We start from the raw sequence: 27,998 nt of genomic DNA, 5'->3' as shown, positions 1-27,998 counted from the left end.
TGTCATCCTAACATACATGCAAAAAGGTTGAGGGTAAGAAGTTTTAGAAGATTAAGATCTTTAGATTAGTAATGCTTTACCTCAACTCCAGGTCATTTTTGGTGTTATATTTCTTGACTAACTTAAGGTGCAATCTCTCCAATTTTAGCCACTGGCCCCAAACACTGTTATGGAAGGAGCCAGTGATGCGAGAGTTCCATAAACACGGTGGTGGCTGGAATTGGCTTACACGTAGGATCTCTGCTAGTGTGTATTAGCTAAATGGAAATTTTTATATTTAAATCTGGAGAAGTTTGGACCTTGACTCAAGAGCTTATTGACTGTGTCACCGTGTAAATATTTTTAAGTAGGGAAGGAACATAACTAGTCAACAGTCTTTGTTTACCTGACTTGATTTATTACATTAAAACTGAGAAATAGACTTGAGAACTGTAAACTGGAGGAAGTTTTTAAAGATGATCTTAGCCTAGAGAGGAAGGAGAATGAAAGGGGTGTTGTAACCAGAATACTAGGGGGGGAGGGGAAGGAGAAACCTTTTTTGGGAGGTGGTAGTGGTAATTAATCACAACAGTTACATATAAAATGAAAAATCAAAAAAAGCCAAATGTAAAAAAAATAGGTTAGTAAGTGCAAAATTTAGTACAAACATATAAAGATTTTAATATAATTATTTTGAATTAAATTTTAATGAATGGGAAATTATATGTTATGTTAAAAGGGATAATAGCCCTGGCCAGATAGCTCAGTTGGTTAGAGTGTAATCCCTATATATCAAGGTTACAAGTGTAGCCCTGGTCAGGTCACAAAGAGTCAACCAGTGAATGCATGGATGGAACAACAAATGGATGTTTCCTCTCTCTCTCTCTCTCTCTCTCTCTCTCTCTCTCTCTCTCTCTCTCTCTCTCTCTCTCTCTTTCTCTCTCTCTCTTTTTCTTTCTCTCTTCCCCCCTTCCTTTCTTTCTCTAATATTAATAAATAAATAAAAATTTAAAAGGGATAAGAAATATAAACAGTATGCAATGTGATTTCAAACATGTAAGCTAAAACATATTACTAGGAAAAAAGAATTAAATTGTTCAAGTGTATCAACACACTATCAATGGCTGTTTCTGGGAAGTGAATTACAGATTTTTTCCTTTATTTTCCAGTTTTTAAAATCTACATATGCATTATTTTTGACAACTGGGGGTGGGGTGGGACAAGAAGATTGGATTGTTTTCCATCTTTTAACCTCTTTTTAACCCAGTAGTATTAGTAAAATATATTTTTTTAAATCTCTCCATAAACTTCCTGGCTGCTTACTATTTAGTGGACAAATTCTAGAAAAATGAAGGGCTCTATCAAGACTAGCACTAAAATGACTGTTTCTGAGTCAGAGACTTTTCATCTGGGTTATTCATTCACTAACCTGTATAGGTATAGCTGGATGGATGTTTTGCTTTGTTTGTTTGTAATGGATGAACATAATGACACCCTCGTGAAAGATTTGGGTTTATAATGTTTACTTGAAGTGAAGACAATAAATATCGTTTTGTTTTATCATGCTTTACATATTTAATAAAATAATCTGAATTAAAAGACCAATGTATCCCAACTGTAACAACAAAAATAAGTATATTTTCCTTCATTGTTTTTAGGTGCTTAGTAAGCTTTACCAATAGTCTATGATAACATTGGCTTAATTTATAGATAGGAATTAATATTAATAATAGAATTTATAAACATTTTTTTACACATCTTAAACTGTGAAACAAGCTGGGGGTTTCTTCTCTGTTTTTCAGACATTAGGAGAAAGGGGTTTCTTCTCAATGGAAAAATATATTCTTCTTATCCTAAAGTAAAGAAAAATGTGAATAAGTAAGTACGTTTTCACTCTGGGGAAACGCCCTTTAATCCCAACCCCACTTTAATCTAAATTTGATTTGTTCCCAAATGTACTTCATTTTGTAGAGCAGAATGTAAAAGCCACAACCACAGGACCCAAGTAACCGAGAAACCACTCCCATTCTGGGAGCTGCTTAGAAGCACAGAATGTCAGACCCCTGGCCAGACCTACTGCATCCGAATCTGAATTCTAATAAGAGACCCATGTGATCTGTAGGCACAATGAAACTTGAGAAGCACTGGGATAGACAACATATATATATATATATATATATATATATATATATATATATATATATATATATGGTATTGATTTTTTTAGAGAGAGGAAGAGAGAGGGATAGAGAGTTAGAAATATTGATGAGAGAAAAACATCCATCAGCTGCCTCCTGCACACCCCCAAATGGGGATGTGCCCATTGACCAGAATCGAACCTAAGACCCTTGAGTCCACAGGTCGATGCTCTATCCACTGAGCCAAACCAGTTAGGGCAAGACAACTTCTTGTTGTTTGCTCATGTCACAGACTGAGAAGGCAACTGATCAAAAAAATAAATGAAACTTGTGAGGATGATGACAGTGAAACTTCTGTTTGCAGTCTCTAACAGAAATGTGTTTTAGAGCTACAAATGGATGATCATAATTCTAAATTTAAATTTTAAATAATGTGCATGAAATATTGGAAAAGTCATAGCTGCAATGATTGTGTTGTTCATGAGGAAAGTAGCCCAAGTGAATAATAATAATAATAATAATAATAATAATAATAATAATAAAAAAGATGATAAGTGAAGACTGATTGCACTATCTAAATGAGAACATTTTATAGAAGTTCCTGGAAATATTGTAACCCATGGAAAAACTCTATTTGAAAGCATTAGTTCCAAAGTGTAAGATGCGTGAAACTTTTCATGATTCACACACTAAAGTCGATAGGTTCCCTTGCTTTTCCCTCTGTTATCTGCCTTCTCTTTAATTCAGCAGTCTCAGGCAGTGGAAAACCATATACTTATGTGGAGGGGGAGGTGTGAGTTAGCAGCAACAACATTCTGAACATATAGTATGCATTCATCACACTCTTCCGATTCATCGTACATTGGTCATTCTCATGACAAAACATGATTGAGCACTTAGCCTGCCAGGCCCAGGGCCAAGTTCTAGATACACAATGGTGAGCCAGAGACAGTTCCTGCCTTCATGGGCTTCTGATAGTGTATGAATTACTACTGATCAAATTTTGAAAGTTACTTGTATATTTTGTTCATCCATGTTATTTCTGTGCCTTGTACTTGTCTACCTTTTTTCATTGATAATGAGAAATGTTGAGTTCTTAGTTACTGGTCTGATTCATATCTACCAATTAGTTATGATTTGTATACAGATAGTGGCAGTTCTTACAGCAAGATGCAGCTGGCAACTTACAAATGTGAAGCTAAGAGAGATAACAGCAACAATTACATATGGTAACATGATCACTATATGGGCTTGACATGGGGCTGGAGATAGAAGGCTGAGGCCTGCTAGGAAGGCAGTCTGGGAGAGTAACAATGAGCAGGAGCCATGAACAAGTCTCTCCTACATTATATGGATGGAAGTAATGCAATTATGGTCAAAATGAAATGTATTTGTAAATCAAATGTCCCCAATTGAGGAATTGGGTAATCTATTTTGTTTTCAAATGAAGGTAATTTTGTTCTTTAAACCAGTCTTACAACATGGCATTTAGAAAATTATTCACCTTGAAAATAAATTGCTTTACAAGTTAGCTTGGAATGACGGATTTACCCACTGTAAGTGGGACCTGACTAATTGGGTAGAAAGTCGAAATCAACAGCCCCCATTGGGCACGTGGCCCAGACTTAGGTTGAATCAACCACTGCTTCATGACACAGATATCTTTGTAGATTTTGAGTGCAGTTGCCTCCCAACTTCTAATCCTGCAATCCTGTAGCCCTGGCCTTGTGCCTGTCTAATCACTATGACTGGTTCCACCCTTGTTTTCCAGTGGCTGGATTCTCTGCCATGGTGGCCCAGTGATTCAGAGTATAGTCTCAGAAGTTGGATGGACACAAAGTTTGTAATTCTGACCTCGGTACCTCCGAGACATGGGGTCTTGGGTAATGCAATGTCTCTATGCCTCAGTTCTCACCTGGAAAATGGAGATTAAACATCTCATCTCATGGGATCATGTGGGTTACAGAACTATATAACACACTGCCATGCCCGGCACATGGTAAATGGTGGCTATTACTACCTATTAAACCGAGGTCTCCATACTGGCTCCTTTTTGCTACATGAATCTCCTATAGCAACAAGGGTTTCTGTTTATTTGATTTTATTAACTTGTGTCTTAGTGGCATTATTTTCTTTCTACTGATTTCATATTCCAGAAGCTGTCTCCCTGGGAATCCTTCTCCTTTGCCCCACTTTTGCTGTCCTCTCACTGTACTCCAGGCTTGGTCACTATTTGTCTCAAAGAGGCAGTAGTGCCTAGTGGTTAAAAAGCTACGGAAGACTTGCTGCCTGGGTTTGAATCTCAACACTTCCACTTACCACCTGAGTGACTCTAGTAAATTACCCAACCTTTCTGTGCCTCAGTTTCTCAGAAATGAATTGTATCTGCGTCATATGATTGTTGTAAAGATGAAAAACATTGCTGAAACCGGTTTGGCTCAGTGGATAGAGCATTGGCCTGTGTACTGAAAGGTCCCAGGTTTGATTCCGGTCAAAGGCATGTACCTTGGTTGCAGGCACACCCCCAGTAGGGGTTGTGCAAGAGGCAGCTGATCAATGTTTCTCCCTCATCGATGTTTCTAACTCTCTATCCCTCTCTCTTCCTCTCTCTAAAAAAATCAATAAAATATATATTTTTAAGAAGACTAATATATGTGAAGAATCTAGAATCATAAGTGCTACATAGCATTTGCTATTATGTATTTTACTTGAGTAACCCCAAGCTTGGCACTTAACCCCTTCTCTCTTTTCACCCTGGGGTAACCTCCTAATTGTAGAGATATTTTTAGGATTTGTATACCCATTTTCATGTCTCTAGAGACTATCTGGACACTGCTTGTGCTTCCAGGTCAAGGCCCCTGCTTTCTCCATATCCTGCCACAAATGTTCCTGGCAGACACTGGTTGTGACAGTGAAAAATGAGGAATAATTTTGTCCCAAACTTTATGTCTGTGAGGTGCAGTGCCCCTCTTACATAAAATAGGGTGAAACCAAGGAAGCCAAGCAAAGCGGTTGCCTTATTCTCCCCTACTCTCCTCACCTCCCTCTCCCCACTTCCACTGGTAAGCAAAGGTCATCCATCTGGAAGCAAGATTCCTCCCCACTGAGGCTGACTGTACGCTACAGTTTCTTATGTGGCTATACAAAGCAAAGGAAAGAGAAGTACGACTCAGAGCATGAACTTCCGTTGCATACATGGGGTCATTGGTTAGCTGCACTGTTACTGTTTAAATTCCACAATGAGGTAATGTGGCTAACCTAAAAGGAACCAGAGAAAAGCAAGGCAAAAAAAAAAAAAAAAAAAAAAAGATTGAATTTTGATTGAGAACGCTGACTAAAGCAAATACCACTGGTGTGTAACCCATTCTGTGCCCTCAGGACTTTTGGAGGAAGTCGGGGTATTGGGGTCTTACTTCTCAGCCCTCCGTGCCTCGAATAGTACTTGGCTTGTGGCAGTAAGGTGTTTCTGCTGGGCGGTCCTGGCTTCAAGCCTCCCACGGGGAAATTCCTTCTAATGCTCCAAATCCCTTCCAGGGCCACTGTTAATATTTTCAAAAGCAAGATGGTTATTAGCTTATTCTCTTTTTAGCACAAAGTATTTTTAAAATATTTATGTGGTAATTATTTTTTTCAGTCATCTGGTTTGATTAATCAGATCAAAGGTCTTTATTATTTGTTTTATCTTTTACTCCAGTTCATTCATTTCATTATTCCTTATGCAATCAAACCTCTACATTGTTTAATTAGATAATTTAATTTGATCCTTAAGAAGTCGATGAAAACCCAATATGGAAATATAATAAAATGCAGTAAGATAAAAAATATATAATAGTTAAGATATAAATTTCATTCAGTCAACTTTGTCTGATTCTGATTTTATTTTTTAAACTAGTGGCCTGGTGCACAAAATTCGTGTAGGGGGAGGGGGTCCCTCAGCCAGGCCTGCACCCTCTCCAATCTGGGACCCCTTGGGGGATGTCCGATTGCCAGTTTAAGCCTGATTCCACAGGGCTGCTGGCTCCTAACCGCTTACCTGCCTGCCTGCCTGATTGCCCCTAACCACTCTGCCTGTTGACCTGCTTGCCCCCAACTTCCCCCTTACTGGCCTTTTCACCCCCAAATGGCCCTCTTGCCAGCCTTTTACCCCTCAACTGCCCTCCCTTGCAGGCCTGATCACCTACAATTGCCCTCCCCCTGCCAACCTGATCACCTCCAATTGCCCCCCCCCCCCACCACCAACTGGCCTGATTGCTCCCAACTGCCTCTCCCTGCTTGCCTGCTCACCCCCAACTGGCCCCCTCCCCTCTGGCCTGATCACCCTAACTGCCCTCCCCTCCTGGCCTGATTGCCCCTAACTGCCTCTGCCTCTGCTCTCACCATGGCTTTGTCCAGGACATCCAGAAGGTCTCCCGGTCTAATTGGCATATTACCCTTTTATTAGTATAGATTAAATCTTTATTGTTGAAAGTATTACGTACGTCCCCCTTTTTTATCCATTGACTCCCATTACATATGTTCCCCATTTTTAGCCATTGACTCCTTCTAGCCAGCCCGTCCCTGGCCCCAGGCCTTCACCATTGTCTCTGTTTAAGGATTATGCATATATACATACAAATTCTTTGATTGATCACTTCCCACCCTCCCTGCCTTCCTTCTGAGATTCCACAGTCTGTGTTCTATGCTTCTATGTCTCTGGATTTATTTTATTCATCAGTTTATGTTGTTCATTAGATTCAACGTATGAGTGAGGTCATGTGATACTTGTATTTCTCAGATGAGCTTATTTTGCTTTGCATTATACACTCCAGGTCCCTCCATGTGGTCTCAGAGGGTAAGAGATCTTTTTTCACCCCCTAGAAACATAAAATCACTAGAAAACACTAAAGCAAAATATTTAGAATGTGCTGCCTACACATTGGCACAAGGCAGATTAGAGACTAAAATACTGATACTATTCAATAAGTATTGGTTTAGTAATGATTTGCACTGGGCTTTTCTCCATATCCTAAAGACAATTAGTTCATTTTCAGATTTATTCTACACAAATTTGGTGAAAAATCTACTGTGTAGAAATCTGTGACCCAAGTCAAGTAAGGTAGTGAATTCAGGTTAGTGCTCAAGTTGTCTTTCCCATTTTGGAAGCTGTAAATTTCAATGACATACATTTTCTACAGGTCCAAAGATGCCCACTGACATCTGATCCCTTGCTAAAGGATTTCATACCATGTAATGATTAGGGCACAGCTTTTGAGTTAGTAGGAGATCTGGGTTTTAGTCTCTGCTTCACCACCTACCAGTTATATGACTTTGGGCAAGTTATTTAACCTAGTATGTCTCATCTATGAAATAGGGATGATAATAACTACCTTAGAGAATTATAACAAGATTACGATAAAATGGAGAAAAAGGGCCATACACTAAATAAATAGAGCTATTATTTGGAAAGGAACTATAAGTATGGACTTGGATTCCATTTCTAGAGGTGCCGAGAGCCAATTCCAGCATGTAATAATTACAAGAGTTTCCCCAAAAGGTTGGTGAAGCTTGGGGAGCTCAACAGGGTTGAGTCATATGTAGTTTACCTATTGGAAATGGCTAACTGGCACTTCCCCCAAACCTGAATAGGATTGTTAGTTGCCAGACAGCTCAGGGCATTTTATTGCCTCATGTTGGCCAAACACCTGAAAAGCTGTAGGCTATTCCCCAAACTGATAATGCTTCTAAACCCTTTGATACCTTAATCTTTGAAGTGTCTTGGATAAATTGTGTTTAATAAAAGCATGGGGTCCTGAGACAAAGAGAGTCATCAGTTCCCTTTAGCTGAAGCTCCTCTGACCCCCAATGCCTTTCAAAACTGTCTTTCATCCTTGGACTCCTTAATAATCTACGCACAGCCCCTTTCTCCAGAACGCCGAACCCTTTGTAAGGCTGGGGAAAGAACCCTGGCATTATGGTGCCCTAACGAAGGACGCCAACGTAGAGGCATCGTGACTGAGCTAATTCTCTGAGCTGAATGACAATGCTTGTTTCTCCCTCTCCTGAATAGCAGCTGAAGCTATCTGTCAAGATTAGTTTCTTCCTTCTTCTTCAAAAACTTTCAAGGAAAAACTCCACAATCTCCTTCTGTCAAGACTTACAAGGTTTAAGCTGTTGCTTATATCTAACCTAAATCTTCCCCCACCATTCAAACCAGATTCCTCTTATTCCATCTCATCTAGAGATAGATAAGGGCTGCTCACCATCCTCTGGGTAGTAAACTCTCAGATCAAGGAGCCCACAAACGATATTAAATACCCATTGTGCAAGGCACCCCATAAGAGAACAAGGAAGCAGATTTAGATTTGTTCTGCACTGTGGGAAGGTCAGGTAAATGGGACACAGTTTAAAATCAGTTGGTAGAACTATGTAATAAAACCATGGCCAATTAGATAGAAAACTTGCACTAATCTGATTTAGTTGAGGTCTTTCAGATGCAATCACAAGCATAGCTGGAAGTTTACAACTAAATAGGAAAAAAATACTTGAAATGCAGATGTTCAGAAATGCATGAAAAACAAACAAACCCTAGAAGGATAATATGTGCATAAGTATGTTCTGTACTCAAAGGTAGAGGCTGCTGTAAAAAAATAGCATTACTTTGACCTGATGTGATGTTTGGATGAAGAGGTTACGAAAGATGATATATTCTACTGGAGAAAGATGATATATTCATCTGAAAAGAAGCTCGGATACCCTCGGAAGCAGCTGCCTCCTTAAAGAGAAATCCAGCTCCCTCAGCTCTGGCCAAGGTCATGGCCACGCGCATTCTAGGAGGAAGGAACACAAAGGGGGAGCAGTGCCAGAGACCTGTGTTGGCAGCTGGACCCGAAAAGGGAAAGGGCAGCAGGCACAAGAGTGAAGCTAAGAGAAAGGAATTAATTTTTTTCTCCAAACTCATGAAATATGGTAGCCCTCATACTTGGGTAAAAACTGCTGTTTGAATTTTAACCTTGCTATCTGACTTCGACCTTCGATTACTAGCTTGAACAATAGGGTAGTTGCAGGAGATTGACTCCCACTGACTCAGTAGCTTCAGGGGTAGAAACTGTAGATAACCTTTAGTTCTGCTTTTGTATTATGGGCAAGATAGGGCCACATTCCAATGTCCAGCAGGGTGTGACTGGGAACCCACCCTGCGGGCTGTCCCCAGTCTTTAGAATTTAGTCCTGAGGGGCCAATGAGGGTTAGCCGAGGCAGTGACATCACCGACCTGAGTAAAACCCCTGGACTGGGCGAAATTCGCTCTCTTCCGCCATGCTGCCGGCGTGAGTGGGACAGCCCATGCTAGCATGGAGATGGCTCTTTTGTTTATTGCATCGGGCTCGGCTCCCTGGTGGTTCTTGGGGATCATGACTGGAATCCCCAGCCAGGACCATGAAGGACCCCCATTCCGGAGAGCCTGACTGGCCTCGGTAGGTGTGTGTTTGTCTGTGTTTTTGTGTGAGCGCTCTGGAGGGACTGCCCCTCCATCAGGGCTCTTACCTGGGTGTTTACTGGCTGCTGCATCAGCCATGGTTTGAGCCCAGATTAGAATCTGTAATAAATTCTAGCATGCTTAATCAAATTGGCTCCAGTGGTCCATCTCTTGGGGACTCGCTTCGTAACAACTCAGACTCTAGCAGGCATTCTTGTTTCTCCTCCTCTCATGCCCCCAGCCCTTTCTACTCAGAGACCTTTCCAGTTATGTGTTTTTTTAAATCCCTACCCGAGGGATATATTTATTGATTTGAGAGAGAGAGAGAGAAAAACATCAATGTGAAAGAAACATCAGTTTCCTCCCCTACTCACCCTAACCTGAGATTGAACTGCAACCTTTTGTTGTATGGAATGACATGTCAATCAATGGAGCCACACAGATAGGGCTTAGGTGTGTTTTTAAAGTTACTAAACCACGCCTTTATGCTGGAAAGTACAGCCAATGGGGCCTGGCCTGGTCTTTCAGGGAAGTAAAGCTCACCCTTTAAAAATATTTGTGTTCTCTTCAGCTGCCTCTGGGCTGTGCATAATGCACATCAGAGCCTGAAAAGCCAGTTTATCTTTTATTGTTTTTTTTAAAATATATTTTATTGATTTTGTACAGAGAGGAAGGGAGAGAGATAGAGAGTTTAGAAACATCCATGAGAGAGAGTCATCGATCAGGTGCCTCTTGCATACCCCCTACTGAGGATGTGCCGCAACCAAGGTACATGCCCTTGACTGGAATCAAACCTGGGACCTTTCTGTCCCCAAGCCGATGCTCTATCCATTGAGCCAAACCTGTTTCGGCCTGAAAAGCCAGTTTAGAGACATATAATCAATGCCTCCTTTGTGTAAACACGGTCAGATATGATCAGAGAAAGAAAAAGGTAAGTGATTTAAATTTATGTTTGTTGGCTTCCAGGTTCTGTAATTATCTTGACATGCCTTTGGGGTCCAGTAAATTCCTTGCATATTATAGGTAAACAAAACATTTTTGTTGAATGAGTGAACAAATAACAAACATATCCACTGTCCCTGAGCAACATCTTACATTCTCTCAGTTGGTACTAAACATAATAAATAAACCAGACTCTAAATTAAGCTTCCGTGCATTAGCCATTAGCACAGAGAGACACAGATGAATGGATTTGGCAGGACACTATTGAAATCATTGGGGAAGGAAATGAGGAAGAGAAAGGTAGGAAGCTTCATTAATCAAATTTATCATGACTACTTACTAAAGTTCTACAGGTCTTAGCCAGAAAAATACAAAAGTCCTTGCAATGTGGAAACATTAAATTAGAATATTAGTTTTATCTCGGCAAAGTCATCTGTAGAATTTCTCAGAAACATATAAATCATTTAAAGATAAATCATTCCATAATGCATTCCTCCCAAACTTACCTCTTCTTTTTAAAAAGTTGTAAGGAGGGGGAAATCTTCAGGGAATCGCTAAAAATATGTGAATGATGATGTCTGCTAAATTCGCATATGTCCAGAAATTTCCATAAGTTGCCCCAAATTCCATTTTCACCCGACAGGAGAGCTGATCAGAAAATTGCATTTCTTTTTTTTTTTTTTTTTTTTTTTTTTTTTTTTAGGATGCACAGAACCTTCCTGGGGGTCCTGGCCCTATTCTCACCTGTCAGGAATGTGTGTGATGAAACCTCCGTTCTGAATCTAAACTGGGGCTGAAACAGGGGAAATGTGCCAACTTTTGTTTTGGTGTTGGTTTTGGGGTGTGTGTGTGTGTGTGTGTGTACTACTATTTGCTAACACACCGTAGTTGTTTTTTAAAGAGGACAGTATAAAAGCAATGGTTAAGAGTCTGCATTCAAATATCAGCTAGTTCAGTGTGTGAAAATGGGCAAGTCACAGAATGTCCCTGAGCCTCGCCTTCCAGATCTGCAAAATGGGAATAATAAGAGCACAGGGTTGTTGCAGGAATTAAGAGAGATAATTCGTAAACACTCTCATGTCCAGAAGACACACTGTGAATGATAGTTATTATGATAATAATTAGTATTCCCATTATCTGTCTATCTATCTATCTATCTATCTATCTATCTATAGACACCCTTCATCTACCTCACCCCTCATCACAACATCCAATGCTTCTTACTGAGCCCATATGTCTCTGCTTCAGGAGCCTGGAAAAATATCAAAAGCCCAGAGAAGAGAGGGTTTAGAGGCCTGGCCCATTTTTCCTGTGGCCACTAATAGCATTCCCTAAACCTAAGTATGGGGACACAGTAACCACCACCTAGGACATCTTGGCCATTGCATGGTCTTCACAGATCTTATTAACTATTGTCACAGCACAGCCATAAGAACAGATGGGACAACTTGTGCAGCCAAGGGCCCCAGAAGACTTCACAGCTCCTTATCCAGAGTCCCCTATTCCTACCCAAACAGCAGTATCCCAAAAGAAATCTATTGCTCACTCTGTTAGATGTCCATAAACATAACTTCTGGATCTTCTAGGGTTTATTATTTATTTATTTATTTATTATTATTATTTTTTACCAATTTCACTTAACCCAAAGAGAGGAAACTTTTGATCTCTTACCAACCAAAGAAAAAGAGAAAAAGCACATACATAATTTAAGTCTAATGCTTCTGGATTCTTGACATTATTAACTCAGTCACAATTAAAACATGACATAATTTGAGTTGCTTAACTTTGGGACAAATCCCCCTCCTAACAAATGGCAGAATTTCTGCAGTAGGTATACCTACATGCACTTTGTTATGTGCCCATGTGTAGGTGTTTTATCATTGATTGAGGAGAAGCCCAGTCTGGACAGTTTTTGAGAACTCACCTTCAGCAATCATATCATTGTGAGAGTCTATAAAATGGATTGTTTAAAAAATCAAATGAACCCAACTAATATATACATAACTCCACAAACATGCTTTAATACATGCATATACCTTGGAGTCCCTAGAATTTAGATTGACTTGTGTATACCTAAGAAATAGTATATATTGTTTATCTATCTTAGAGAACTTCTAAAAGAGAGCGAAACCAGGCAGGTAATATAAGTAAGTAAAGTCAGGGTTAAAAAAATAACTGGCTCTTCTTGTCTTATTTTCTTTCTACTTTTACTGGAGTCATGAATGCCACGGAAATACTTTTTTCCTACTTTTACCACAAGAAGAGGAAGTGTGCAGTGAACGTGTAAACATTAAATAGGGTGTGATATGCCCCACATGACTGGGGAAATGGGTGAGCAACATTTAACAGTTGAGTGGAGAGGCCAGCAGGGACAGTGGGACCCAGCTCTAGCCGCTGCTGCCAACTGTGAATGTTGACTCTGTTGTCACATCTTTCTTTCTCTCCCCTCCTTTCTCTTCACCGGAGATAATCTGGAAATAAGTATGTTTGCAAGAGGAGGCTAGCATATTAGCCAACAGTTTGGATCATGAGCCAAGCCCTGATATCTTTTTAAAAAATATATATTTTATTGATTTTTTTACAGAGAGGAAGGGAGAGAGATAGAGAGTTACAAACATCGATGAGAGTCATCGATCAGCTGCCTCTTGCACACCCCCTACTGGGGATATGCCCACAACCAAGGTACATGCCCTTGACCGGAATCGAACCCGGGACCCTTCAGTCCCCAAGCCAACGCTCTATCCATTGAACCAAACCGGTTTCGGCAAGCCCTGAAATCTTAATGAGTTTAATTTTGGACGTGGATCCTAGGTACTTATGGGACATCTGGGAAGAGAGGGTTAGCCTGGAGACACAGATTTCAGAAGCATGGCAGTGATATAGTGGAGGAAACTACAGGAATAGCTGAGCCGATTCAGGGAGAACTCATGAAACAAGATGAGAAGACTCTGGGTAATATCTTGCAAACATCCACATTTGAAAATGGAGGTCATTTAAAACTATTCATAAAGGAGGATTAGAAGGACTAGCCAGAAAAGAGAAGAATGAGGACATTGTAGTATCAAGGACTTTGAGGAAGAAAGAAGGATTAAGGAGAAAGCCATCAACTATGTCAAATGTTGCAGAAACCTCAAGCCACTAGATTTAGCCAGAATATGTCACAGGAGGCACTACAGTGAATAGAAAGTCAATGGTGCCCTGGTCTGTGCTCAGTTGGTTAGAGCATCATCCCAATAAGCCAAGGTTGCAGGTTCAATTCTCAGTTAGAGTAATCCAGAAATCAACCAATGAATGCATAAATGAGTGGAACAACAAATCTCTCTTTCTCACTCGCTCTCTCTCCCTTTAAAATCAATCAATCAATCAATCAATAAAAAAGAAAGTCAATTGCATTTGGGGTCAGACCTGAATTTGGAATTCGGTTTTCCCATCTACTTAATGTATAACCTTGGACAGTAAAAGAAAAACTCTCAAAATCTTAGTTTACTCATCCATAAAAATGGGTAACACCTATATCTCAAAAAAGCCATAAAAGCTATAGCACATGGCTTTTGTGAGAGTTTGTGGTAAGTAAAATAAAGATTCCATCCTCAGGAGGCTTGTGTTCTAGTGGGAGAGTCAATAAAGGAGTACACAAATTAATATATAACTCAGGAAGTGATAGAAAAAAGAATAAAGTAATATAAAGGCTTAGAGAGTAACTTGGGAGGGAGGATAGTTTCTATTTTAGAGAGGTTGAGAAGGTTGGTAGAGAGGTTGCCTCTGAGTAAATGACATCTGAAGTGAAATTTGAATGAAGAGAGAGGAAGATATTTGATGTTCTAAGTGAAGTGTAAAGGTGGGGGTGATGGTAGGGGTAGTAGGTTTGGCCTGCTCCAATATATCAAGAAAGCCTATATGGGTAGAGTGGATTAGGAAAGTATAGGAGATGAGTTCAGAGAGGTGAGTTGGCCATAGAAGGAGATTAAAACATAAACAAAGACTAATATGGAGCCGTTGGAGAGTGTTGAGCTTAGAGGCGATGTGTGAAGATTTACATATAAGACGTCCCTCTGATTTCTGTGCAGAGAATAAATGACAGAAGCTGTTATAGGATGTTACTGCTGAGCCTGCAAGAAATGATAGAGGCTTGGGCAAGGCTGCAGTTGGGGAAATTTAGGCTATATTTCAAATGTAGATTCAATGATTGATGGGCTGGATATGAAGTTTAAGGATTTGACTTCTAGGTCTTTGGCTTTCTCCACTGAGTGAATGGGGTACCATTTCTTGAGAAGGTCAGACATGTTGAAAAGTGGGATTTCAAAAGCTGGAGTAAGAACATGAGTTCTGTCTGGGCATGGTAGGTTTGAGGGACCTATTAGATATCCAAGTGGAAAGTTAAGTAGGCTTTTGGGATTTTAGGGGAAAGCAGAAGCTAGAGAAATCCATCTTGGAGTACAATATGGTTAGATATGACCACCCAGGGAGTCAGTATAGATAAGAGAATAGGGCCTGTGATTGAATTCTCCAAAGTTGACAGCAAAAATTTTCCAAAGTGGTATGAATGAAACCAGGAGGTTATAGCATGGGGACCTGGAGGCTATTTGAGAATGTGTTTTAACAGGGAAGAAGTAAACAACTGTGTCAGATGCTACAGAAAAGTTGAGTTTGATGAGTTTGTGGATTGTATCTGATCTTCAAGATCATTGGATTGGACCTTCAAGAGGAAAGCCATTTGAAATCTGGAAGACAACCGTTATCCTGGATTCATGGAAACAAAAACCTAATTGGAATGGATAGAGGAACAAAAGATAAAGAAATGGAGCCCGTAGGTCAAGTGTACTAAACTCTCAACATCTATAAGAGCCAAAAAGAAAGTAGTTTGTTTTCCATAAGTAGAGTCCCTTTAAAACTTAGCCTTAAAGAAAGTATTTTCAGCTTTGAAAAATTTTTATAACCTAAAATAGTACTTCTCTGCCACCTCTAGTGGATATTATTAAAATGCAGCCCAAGCATTCTCTATTTTATTTGAATATATTTGAAAAGGTTATGATATTTCCTATTCACATAGCCTGTCTTATAATCAAATATATACAATAAGAATAATACATTGCCCAGCTGTCGTAGCTCAGTGGTTGAGCTTTGACCTATGAACCAGGAGGTCACGGTTTGATTTCAGTGGGGGCCCCTGCCTGGGTTGCAGCTCGATCCCCAGTGTGGGTGTGCGGGAGGCAGCAGATCAATGTTTCTCTCCCATCATTGACATTTCTGTCTCTCTCCTCTCTTCCTCTCTGAAATCAATAAAAATACATATATATTTTAAAAATATTAATTCAACATCCAAATAGTATATAAATCATATATATATAAACCCAGCAACCGAATGGCAGAATGACCAGAACGACTGGTTGACCAGTCGCTATGACGTGCACTGACCACCATGGGGGCAGGTGCTGCCCCTTGGTGATGAGTGTGCTCCCACAGTGGGAACACCACTCAGCTGGCTGGGATGAGCAGCACTCTCACAGCAGGAGCAGCCGCTCAGAGGGCAGGTCCACAGCTGCTATGCTGACAGGGATGAGTTGTGCTCCCATAGGGAGCCATCTCTGCAGGCCACACTCCCCACCAGTGCACAAATCAAATCCTTGCACTGGGCCTCTATTAAATTTATAAGTATATAAATGAAAATAAGCCCCAAATATAATTGTATAGATTACACAGTGTTTAACTACCAGGGAAATGGTATGCAGTCTTCGTTTCATGGAAACAGGTTAGTGGGCACTCTCCATCCATTCACAGGAGTTCAAACTAGACTGTAACTCTCCTTCCAGATACCACATGAACAAAATTGCCCACTTTACTAGTCTCTTCTTCTGTAAGAATCAGTGAAATGGGAGACCTGAAAAGATGTTTCTCTGGCTGGTTTTGAAAAAGAAGGCAAATGTGTCAGGAGTCTGAAATTATGCACCTTGCGGCCTGCAGTGTCTGCTCTTAGGAATTTTTAGAGAATTCAGGCCTTTCCTGCCTGGTGTTCAACAATCCTCAGAGTCATGTTTTCATTTATTTTATTTCTCCCAGCAGTGCTGGTACCCAAGAGAGTTTCTATAAAAAACTGATGATTAGTAATCAATGAGAAAGAACTGTGAAAATGAGAGGCTCCAGCAGTCTCAAAATTACATCCGTGAGGAATTCTGATTCTAGAGCATGTCTTTTCCCCAATGAACCACCAGTAGAAGCTCTCAATGCCATGTAACTCATATGCTATATGTATGTGCATTAAAACCTTGGATAAGTTGACTTATTTAAATGACTTAGATTCTTCTGGGTCAGTAATTTGCACAGCACAGCCCCTTGACCTGGGAACTTGAAACAAATGCAAATTCTTGACCCCCACCCCAGACTTACTGAGCAGTTTCCAGCAATCTGCTTTTGATAGGCTCGTAGGTAATTGTGATGGAATCTAATGTTGGGAACCACTGTTATTGGTCATACATACAGTATACTGATAAATATCAAAGATGTTATTGTCCTTTTCAGGCGCTTGGTAAAAAATTATGCTTGCCATTAAATAGAAATAACTTCAAAAAAATCTGAGATAGCAATGTAGATACTGATACTTAGTAATTTTTTCTTCTAAATATAACAGCTTGTTTGGATATAGGCAAATAATTTATAAAATTACTTCAATAATTTCCTCAAAGAGCCATTTGTCTTTTTTTTTTTTTTTAAATATATTTTATTGATTTTTTACAGAAAGGAAGGGAGAGAGATAGAGAGTTAGAAACATCAATGAAAGAGAGTCATCGATCAGCTGCCTCTTGCACACCCCCTACTGGGGATATGCCCACAACCAAGGTACATGCCCTTGACCGGAATCGAACCCGGGACCTTTCAGTCCCCAAGCCGACGCTCTATCCATTGAGCCAAACCGGTCTCGGCCCATTTGTCTTTTGATAGTCATAATTTTGTAATAAATAATCATTCTGCAATCAAATAGGCAATTTCATATCCATTTCACAAATACTGTCCACTCATTTGTCACCGAGATTACCTGCAGGTGGATTTTTAATGTGGCATTCATCTCTCTTAATATAGAGTTCTTCTTCCAGTACTTCCTTAATTCTCTTGTGTGGCTCACAATATAAAAATTTCTTCCCTATAAAGACATTAACAAAGTTGGTTATGTACCATAAATTCTTCCCAACCTTCTAGCCATTACACTTATATGGGTAATTTTTTAAAAAAAACATATCCTTCTATACCAATGCAGATGATAAACCCTGTAGACTCTTTTTTGGAGGGGAAGATCTGTTTTTTGGGGGGGCTTCAAACTGTTTAATAATTCCTGAAACTTTTGTGTAGTTTAAGATACCTCTTTTAGGTGTTATGTGGAAATACATGGAGTTTTCTTCATTAGCTTCAAGAACACTTTCAGCCCTAGCTGGTTTGGTTCAGTGGACAGAGCATCAGCCTGCAGACTGAAGGGTCTTGAGTTCAATCTGGGTCAAGGGCAAATACTAGTATTTCAGTTGCAGGTCCTCTCTGGCTGGGGTCCTGGTCAGGGCATGTGCAAGAGGCAACCAATCAATATTTCTCTGACATCAATATTTCTCTGACATCAATATTTCTCTGACATCAATATTTCTCTGTCTTTCCTTCTCTCTGAAAATTAATGGAAAAATATCCTTGGGTGAGAATTAAAATTAAAAAAAAGAACACTTTCATTTGTTTAATAAAATCCTATTAAAGACTTACTTTGTGCCAGGCATTTGGCTAGGGGCAAAGGACATAGCAATGAATAATTCAGATGTGTGCTTGGAATCTACAATCCAGATATATAAGAGAACAGCATCAGCACTATTTAATCATCATTTTTACAGACTGAACCTGAACTGTAGTAGTTAATCACTTATGGACCTATGACTTTGTCCTGGCCTCTAACCTGTCCCTAAAGGACATCACTGCAATAGTGGGGAACTGTGTTGTTTGTTCGAAGTACCTTAGCTATATTTTTTCAGCTCTGTGCTATCTGACTGTGTCTGTCTCTCCAGTCTCTCCTGTCAGTCTTTCTCTCTTGTTCTCTGAGCTGTAACATGGTCCTCTTGCCTGTCCCCACATCTATTTTCTCTGCCTAAAGAGTGGTTCTCCTAGTATTTTTGCACAGGGAACTTGTATTCAAATTTCAGGTGTAGCCTTAAATTTTTCTTTTTTTTAATATATATTTTATTGATTTTTTTACAGAGAGGAAGGGAGAGAGATAGAGAGATAGAAACATCGATGAGAGAGAGTCATTGATCAGTTGCCTTTTGCACACCCCTTACTGGGGATATGCCTGCAACCAAGGAACATGCCCCTGACCAGAATCGAACCCAGGACCCTTTAGTCCGCAGGCTGACGCTCTGTCCACTGAGCCAAACCGGTTTCGGCAAATTTTTTTAAAAAAAAATATTTTTATTGACTTCAGAGAGGAAAGGATAGGGAGAGAGAGAAGCAACAATAATGAGAGAGAATCACTGATTGGCTACTTCCTGTACACCCCCTACTGGGGATTGAGCCTGCAATCCTGACATATGCCCTGACCAGGAATTGAACTGTGACCTCCTGATTCATAGGTCAATGCTCAACCACTGAGCCACACCAGCTAGGCAAATTTCAGTTCTTTAGGAAAACCTTCCCTGACTCCACAATCTCAAAATGCTCCTGGTTATTTCTCCTCGTAGCATGCTCCTCTTCCTTTAATTTCATTTATTGCAATTTATATATGGCTTTATTTACTTTATATACAATTACTTATATAACTAGTAACATATCTTCCTTACCAGACCATTAATATCCTAACCTAAAAGCAGGGATGTCTATTTAGTCAGAGCTTGGTATAATAATAGATGTTTAGCAAATGTATACTCAAATAGAATCAAGCATTGTTCAATTAGATAGAGCTCGCCCTGGTCAGTTTGGCTCACTGGATAGAGCATTGGCCTGGGGACTGAAAGGTCCTGGATTTGATTCCGGTCAAGGGCCACATATCTTGGTTACAGGCTGCATCCCTAGCGGGAGGTGTGTAGGAGGCAGCTGATCAGTGATTCTCTCCCATCATTGACGTTTCTATCTTCCTCTCTCCCTCTCCCTTCCTCTCTAAGAGCAATAAAAATATATATACATATATATATATATATATATATATATATATATATATATATATATATATTTTTTTTTAAAAAATTGGATAGAGCTCAAGACTGTTCTCCATGCATGTCTGCCAATGCAGCCTTGTGAATGTCAGGGAACCAGTAGTTCTAGTCTCAACACAAAGAACCATGGAACACCTAAACAATAAAATACTTTAGCTATTTAATAGCTGGCTTTAAACTCACAAAGATATGGCAGGTGCATCATCTTTTCCAAACTAACCAATGGAGAACACAAGTGAATAGGGCGGCTTATGTGCAGATTGGCCCAAATGGGGCAAGAGACGCGCTGCTTCTGGCCGTGGCCCTGGGTCAGGCCAGGTCATGAGGACCCCACACACCCTTAGACAAGGACAAGGTCGAGCTACCTTCTGCATCTCATTGTCTCCCCAAAGCTAGGAGTCATAGGAATGAGATGGGGTCAGCATTACTCCAGCTTAACTCTGGTTTAAACTTTTCCTGGTTAAAATTAAGGCAAAAAAGCCTTTAAGAAATGTAGCTAAGAAGGAAGAAAAGCCTAAAACAAGTTAGTAAAGAGGAAGAGACCACCTGTCCCAAGTTCAAGTCTCTTGACAAATTTCAGCCCAGCTGCTAGAAGAATTTATAGAGGAAATCACAAAGGTTTTGAGGAGCTAGTATAGGCAAATAATCCCTGACCCCAAAGAGAAATGAAGAAGGAAGGAAGGAAGGAAGCAAGAGAGGGAGGGAGGGAGAAAAAAATTAAAAATTAGCAGCAGTTTAATGTCAATCTTCACCAACATTTTGAATGAATTGGTCAACAGATTGATTGTGAGTACAATGAGGAGCTGTGATTACTGTGTTAAGGACTGCTGAAAGCAACATTATTCCAGACTAAACTGTTTTGTTTTTTATTAGGAGCTAATAACAATTGCTATAATTTATCGAATGCTACCATGCCTTAAGCATCTTACATGCTTAAGCATCTTAAGCATCTCACTATCACCCTATGGGTAGGTATAATTATTCCTATCTTATAGGTGAAAAAATAACTTCCAAAAGTCACAAAAAGTCATCAAAAAAAAAATTAAAAGTCTTGCACACCTAATTCCTCCCAACCCAAGTTACTAACCAAGCTAGATTAGAGAGATGTAGCCACAATGTATCTGCCTTTCAGCAAGGCATTTGATAAAGTGCATTTGTAGGAGACACAATGTCCATGTCTGAGATGCTGATTGACAGGTCAGGGGCTTCTAGAGGCTCTTCTTGGAATTGTTGAGATCACCATCTAATTTGCTCACTTGGATGTGGAAAATGCCAGCAAACTAACGAAATGTGAGAATGGCACAAACTTGGTAAAGGGCAAACGTTCAGGACTCAAAGAGCTACTTCTATACCTGGAATGAAGTGATAAAATCCACATGATGGTACAGGGGGATAACTATACCAACTTGTATTTAGGAATTATGGATGTCATAGACTGCACTTGTTAAATGTGTTAATAGTATAAAATGTCTGCCAAAACAGCTAAGGCAATTTTGGGTCCATTTAATAGGAGTGTCGTGTTCAGATCAAAGGAGGATATAGTCCCACCAGACTATCCTAATCTGATCATACCTAGAATACTGGATTCAGTGATTTAGTAAACTGGAGAACATCGGAAGAGGTCAACCATCATGGTGTGTGGGCTACAAAATATTTTAAAGGTAACATTGAGTCTATGAAAGATTTAATAGGTGCTCAAATTAACCTTTATACAATTCAAGGATGAAATTATATCACTTTAATGGGAATTGGACCATACTCTATCTGTGTATATTTGAGAACAGATCCCTGATTAGGGAGGTCAAGCTGTAGAGAGACTGCAGACCTTTCCATAAAATAGACTAAAAACATTTGAAAATTGACTGAGTATTTTGTGTGAGTGTGAACAGCCTGACTCTACTTAGGCTGAGGCCCTAAAAGGAGGTTTTTGGGGAGGTTAAGGAGGGAACTCTAAATGACTCTGCGATCTACAGAAAGTTTAGACTCCTGCCTCAATTCATTACTCACTTCTCTGCAACTTTCATGCCCAATGCCTGGCATGAAGTAAGGACTCAGTATTTGTTGAGTTGATGAGTGAATGGTTAATTCTACCTTTTACACCTACTGCCATGGGAATAAAGAACCTTTATATTCTAGCATCTTTAATGAGAAAAGTCCTAGATGAGAATTTTGTCAAAATAAGAAATTACTTAAATATATTAAAATACTTTCATATACTGAAGTATGTTGCTTTAAGGCCTCTGCATGCAGAGAAATAATGTATCATAATCAGTCATACTGGAGGTGATGCTGAGGGAAAAGGCCCTTTCACCAGGAGACAGAGGTTTTGGGGCTTCTTGATGAGGTAGGTCTTGTGGGAGGACTGGTTTGTGATCCCCCTCTCCCAGCGGGAGACAGCCTCTTCAGCCCAACCCTCCCCCCAGGGACCGCTGAGCTGGGAGGTAGCTGCAGAACAGAGACAACTCTCCAGAGACCCAACAAGGCAACGCTGCAGAAGGGCTGGAGACCGCTGGGATTCCGACCTCTCTGGCTTATTATCTTCCCCATCATCATTCCTGTACATCCATGGAACAGTATGGATGAGCACTGCGACCTGGCGCCGACAGACTCCCGTTAACCACAGCGTGGGCTGTGACTGTGGCCCAGAACTGCCTTCTGTGCGTTTGGGAGGGAGAGCAGGGAGGAGACAGCAGGGTAAAAAGTGGCCCAAAGTTGTGAGATTTTAAAAGGATTCGGTAATAATTTATGGACCAAAAGCCCAAGAGACGAACGAGTTCACGTGTTTGAAGTATTTCTCCAGCCCTGGCTGAGTGACCGTGGGAGAGTCGCTTCCTTTCCTCCAAGCTAGACCTCAGGTTCCTGGTCTGTAAACGGAAGGAACTGGCCAACATGATCTACATGTTTCCGTGAATATTGATCTATAATACAATATTCCGAAATATTATTTATATTACATATAACATTTTTAAAATATATATTTTATTGACAGAGAGGAAGGAAGAGGGATAGATAGTTAGAAACATCGACCAGCTGCCTCCTGCACACCCCTTACCGGGGATGTGCCCGCAACCAAGGCACATGCTCTTGACCGGAATCGAACCTGGGACCCTCCAGTCCGCAGACCACTATCCACTGAGCCAAACCGGTTTCGGCTACATATAACATTTTAATGACTCTGTATTTTGATACATTTTATGTATACACCCCCACCCCCCCCACCCCATACCTTCCAGGCCAGTGACGCAACCAATGAAGTGGGAGGCTACCTGGGGAAATGGACTTGGGTGCCATCACCTCTCCTTTCGCCAAAACAGCAGCTCCACCCTCTCCCTCCCAAACCTCCCCGGCTTCAGCCAGCCTCCGCACTCCGGGGTCCGCCAGCTTCCTGCTCACCGGCTCTCCACAATGCGTGTCCCTCTGCACAGGGGAACTCACACTGCGTGTGCGGCTCCCAGGGGCCGCCGTCGCCGGGCTCCCCGCGCGCCCTGCTCCCCAGCCCGGCCGGCGGCCCCAGCCGCTCCGGGTCGCTGCCCGCCTGGGGCGCCGCCGCCGGCGAGTCCTCCACCCTCATGCCGCGGGCCGGTGTCTTCGCCGCCGGCCTTCCCAGCATCAACGCCCGTGGCCCAGAGCCCGGAGCGTCTCCGGTTGCCATAGTGACCGCGCAGGTCCCCGCCCCCAGCTGCTCTCAGCCGCCTCCTCCCGGCCCCAGGGTGTCCTGCACACCCCAGAAGGCGCTGAAGCTAGGGGGCCGCCCTTAGTTACTGACCAAAGCAAAGGATTTGCCCTCGATCAGTTTGGCAAGAGGGGCTTTACTATTCCCGGGCAGGGAAACTGAGATTCAGAAAAAGCTAAGGAAAAGGTCTTAGTGGCCCAGCGGGAATCCGAATTCAGGGAAGTCTAGCACCAAAGCCTAAAGAACAGGTCGCCACCTGGAACAGGCAGGAGCGGGGGCAGGTACTGGACAGGGGAGTGGGAGGTAAGGTTATGTTTATGGCGTCTCACTCACACACAGAACGAACGTAATGGAATAAATGAAGGTTGAGGATTCCCAACTGTTGGATTCTAAGTGTTGAATCACTGTTGTTGTCATTAGACAACGCTTGTAGTTTCCAAGCACTTCCGTATTCACAATCCATTTCCATCTCTATAACAACCAATTTTACGGGTGAGGAAATCAAATTCAGAAAAAAATTGATTTGATAGCAAGTGGGAAAATCGAGAGTTTTATCTGGAGCATGAGATTGCTTTTGTTTGCTTGGGTGCTTTTTTTGTTTATGTGTGTGTGTGTGTGGGGGGGGGGTGTTGTGCCCCCCCCCTCCCCCAGCCATATAGAAGAGGGAATTATGCTGTGTTAATTTTATGAAAGCTAAATGTGCATTATTTTACAGAGTTAAATAGTTCTACGAGGCTTATAACCAAATACAAGGGACCCCATCTGCCTCCATTTCACTCCAGAGGCAATCACTTTCACTTCTTTTGGCTGATAACTATTTACAACCATATAACCAAATGCTCATTTAGCTGCTTTTTATTTTTAATGTTAGGTATATGTTGATTTTCTACCTCGGAAGACAAGGATTTAGCTATCATTCATGCTCACCAACTATTCAGATACTTATTGCCTCCTTCACCTTCCTAAAACAGATAAGCTGAGCATTTTACATGACCATGAATATGTAAACTCCAGTGATAAATAACCACACCCAGTCATAACCTTTTTCTTTCTGGAGTTAATAATTGCCTTGTTCTTTAATTTGCTTGATTTTTAATGTCCATATCACTAATTCCCACACTCTTCATCCTTGTGTAAATCTTTTTTTTTTTAAGAAGAGTTTTTGTTGTTGTTGTTGTTGTTGTTATTTTTTTTAGAAAGAGGAATGGAGCAGGAGAGAGAGAGAAACATCAATGTGACAGCATAACAACCATCACTGTCTCCTGCACTGGAGATCTAGACACTACCCAGGGTGTGTGCTTTAACCAGAAATTGAGTTGGCAATCTTGCCATGCACCGGAGGACGCCCAACCAACTAGGCCACACCTGCCAGGATTGTAAATCTTTTAATAAGTTCAAACACATGAGGAATTCTACCTTTCCATCTTTTCTAGAAAGTCTCTTTCAGAGTCTGGACTGGTTGGTTGCTATGTATACCTGTGGTTGCACAGCTGCTGTCTAAGGATTTTTCTTCATCATCATACCTCTCCTGCACTGGATCCCTTACTTGTGAATCCCATCTTTTTCTCTTTCTTGGAAGAGCATATCTGCAGTTGCCCTTTGATAACTGGTCTATGGGAGATAAAATATCCAAGTCCTTATAGGTTTACAAATGTCTTTATTTTACTTTCTATTAAAATAGAGGTCTAGCTGGATAAAGAACTCTACATTGGAAATAATTTTTTTCTTAGAATTTTAAAGTCATTGCACCAGGGTCTTTTGGAATCCACTGTTGCCATAGAATTCTGCAGCCCTTCTATTCCTTATCTCTTGTGTAGAACCTGTTTTTTATTTCTAAAAACTTGGAGAATCTTCTCTTTTTCTTCATTGTTTGAAACTTCATGATGATACATCTTGATTTGTGTCAAATTTTCAACCATTTTACTGGGCATTCAGTAGATCATTTCAACCTAGAAACTCATGTCCTTCACTTAGAGACTTAAAAAAAAATCATTTCATTGCAGTGTCATTGTTTTCTCTGTTCTCTCTGGAATCCTGTTATTTGTATGTTAGATCTCCTGATTTGCCCTCTAATTTTCTTACCTATTTTATATCTGTATTTCTGCACTATATTCAGGGAGATTTCCTCATTGTTTTCTAAACATTTGATTTTTCATTTCTGCTATCATGTTTTTAATTTCTCAGAGCTCTCTGATTCCTTTTTTAAAAATATATTTTTATTGATTTCAGAGAGGAAGGAGAGGAAGAGAGACATAGAAACATCAATGATGAGAGGGAACCATTGATTGGCTGCCTCTGCACGTCCCCCCACTGGGCACTGAACCCACAACCTGGGCACGGGCCTTTGACCAAAATCAAACCTGGGACCCTTGAGTCCTCAGAACAACACTCCATCCACTCAGCCAAACGGGCTGGGGCATAGCATATGTTTTTAAAGTTAACCCATGCTTAGCATGTGTCAAAATTGCATTCTTTTTAAAGATGAATAATATTCCATTGTATGTATATACCACATTTTATGTATCTGTTCATCTCATCTGTTGGTGGACATTTGGATTAAACATTTCCACCTTTTGCCAATTTCCAATGCTGCAATGAACATTAGTTACAGATTGTCTGTATGAGCTCCTGCTTTCAATTCTTTAGAGTATGTACATAGAAATTGAATTGCTAGATGATATGAAAATTCTTTAACTTTTTGAAGAATCATCAAACTTCTTCAAGTCGCTGTACAATTTTACATTCCCACCAGCAAGGCACAAGGATTCCAATTTCTCTAACTCCTTGCCAACATTTGTTCTCTCTTCTTTTACTTGCTCTTTCTCTCTCCCCTTTCATAATGCCTAGCTATCCTAATTAGGGTGAAGTGGTATCTCTTTGTTGTTTTTATTTGCATTCCATTCATGCCCTGTGATGTTGAGCATCTTTTCATGTGCTTATAGGTTAGTTGTACATTTTCCTTATAGAAATGTCTATTCAAGTATTTTACCCATTTGAATTATGTTCTTTGTTGTTGAGTTGTAGGAGTTCTTTATATGTTTTGGATATTAATCTCTTATGATAAATATTAGAGGCCCAGTGCACAAAATCTGTGCATGGAGAGGCTGGGTCCCCTCAGCCTGACCTGCACCCTCCCACAATCCGGGACCACTGGCTCCTAACTGCTGGCCTGCCTGCCTGCCTCATCATCTCTAACCACTCTGCCTGCCTGCCTGCCTGATTGCCCTTAACCACCTCTGTCTTGGCCCCCACCACCACAGCTTTGCTGGAAGGACTTTTGGAATGATGTCCAGATCTTTTGGCTGTCTAGTATTATATAATTGGCATATTATGCTTTTATTATTATAGACTATTATAAATGGTCTTAAATATTTTCTCCCATTCCATCAGTTGTCTTTTCACATTTTAATTTTGATGTAGTCCCTACTTATGTATTTTTTTCATTTGATAGCCATAATTTTTGTGTCATATCGAATAAATTATTGATAAATTCAATATCATGAAGCTGTTTCCCCTATGCTCTTTTCTAAGAATTCTATAGTTTTGACTCTTACACAAAGTGGGGCAAAATTAGATTTACACTTGTTTGCATGGAAAATAATACAATAACCCTAAATAATAAAAACATAGCATTCAAATTGTCCCCTCAACAGGGAGGTTGTCTGGGAGTTCAAACGGGGGGTGGGGCGAGCCTGGGGAAGGGAGGGAAGCCCCAGCTGGTAGCTGGCAGCCAACAGGTGCTAGAGACTCTACCAGTGCACACATTTTGTGCACTGTGCCTATAGTTAACAAAATAATAATACAAGAATAGACTGTTTCACATACTCATCACTGTAAACCTACTTTTGCGCACCATGTATTTAGGTCTCTGACCATTTTGAGTTAACTTTTGTATTAACATTATAGTGTGATGTAGGAGTCCAACTTTATTCTTTTGCATGTGGATATCCAGTCTTCCCAACACCATTTATTGAAAAGGCTATTATTTTTTTTCCTCCATGGAATTGTCTTGACACCCTTGTCAAAAGTCAATGGTCCATATATGGGAAGATTTATTTCTAGACTCTCCATTCCATTTCATTGATCTATATGTCTATCCTTAATATCAATACCAAAATGTCACAGTTAACAGTTTTCTAGAACATTTTAAAATAAAAAAGTGAGAAGCCTCCAACTTTGGTGCTCAGTAACAATAGTTAGTGCTTCTTTCATTGCTTTATCATACTTGTTGTTCTCAGAACAAAGGTTTTGCATTTCTTGTGTTAATTTTATTCCAAATTTTTTTATTCTTTTCGATGGTATTGTAAACAAGTTTCCTTAGTTTAATTTTCACTTTGCTTACTAAAAATGTTTAGAAAGACAATTGATTTTTATATCGGGTCTAGTAATAATTAATGTCGTTTTTAAACATTCGTTTAAAATCTTGCTTGGCGTTGACTTGTATTGACATAACCTTCAAACATGTGGTATCTACAGAATGTGTGAAGTGCAATTAACAAGTTTTGTTTGAAAAAGTTTGTGTTTGGTACGGTTTTTGTTGCAAAACTAGGGCTAAGAAGATGGCAGATGAAGAGCATATTCGGCACTGCATGCTTTACGAGTTCCAATTAGGAAGAAAAGCAAGTGAGGCTGCAAAAAACATC

The 27,998-nt window shown here is 40.4% G+C and overlaps 1 protein-coding gene across 1 annotated transcript; it reads right to left on the bottom strand.

Annotated features, from left to right (window-relative positions):
• Nucleotides 1-1,154: 1,154 nt before the first annotated feature.
• Nucleotides 1,155-23,861, bottom strand: CUNH11orf97 (chromosome unknown C11orf97 homolog). Its single transcript, XM_036426265.2, has 4 exons — nucleotides 23,076-23,861; nucleotides 17,543-17,647; nucleotides 5,531-5,656; nucleotides 1,155-1,832 (listed from the first exon to the last, which is right to left on the bottom strand). Exons 1-4 carry the CDS (start codon nucleotides 23,332-23,334, stop codon nucleotides 1,828-1,830), a joined length of 495 nt encoding a protein of 164 aa, XP_036282158.1. The 5' UTR covers nucleotides 23,335-23,861; the 3' UTR covers nucleotides 1,155-1,827.
• Nucleotides 23,862-27,998: the final 4,137 nt, after the last annotated feature.

The sequence above is a fragment of the Pipistrellus kuhlii genome, unplaced genomic scaffold (genome assembly GCF_014108245.1).
Source record: "Pipistrellus kuhlii isolate mPipKuh1 unplaced genomic scaffold, mPipKuh1.p scaffold_m20_p_9, whole genome shotgun sequence".
Lineage (NCBI taxonomy): Eukaryota > Metazoa > Chordata > Mammalia > Chiroptera > Vespertilionidae > Pipistrellus > Pipistrellus kuhlii.
Note: the sequence above shows the minus strand (reverse complement) of the source record. Positions and strands in the feature narration are given on the sequence as shown.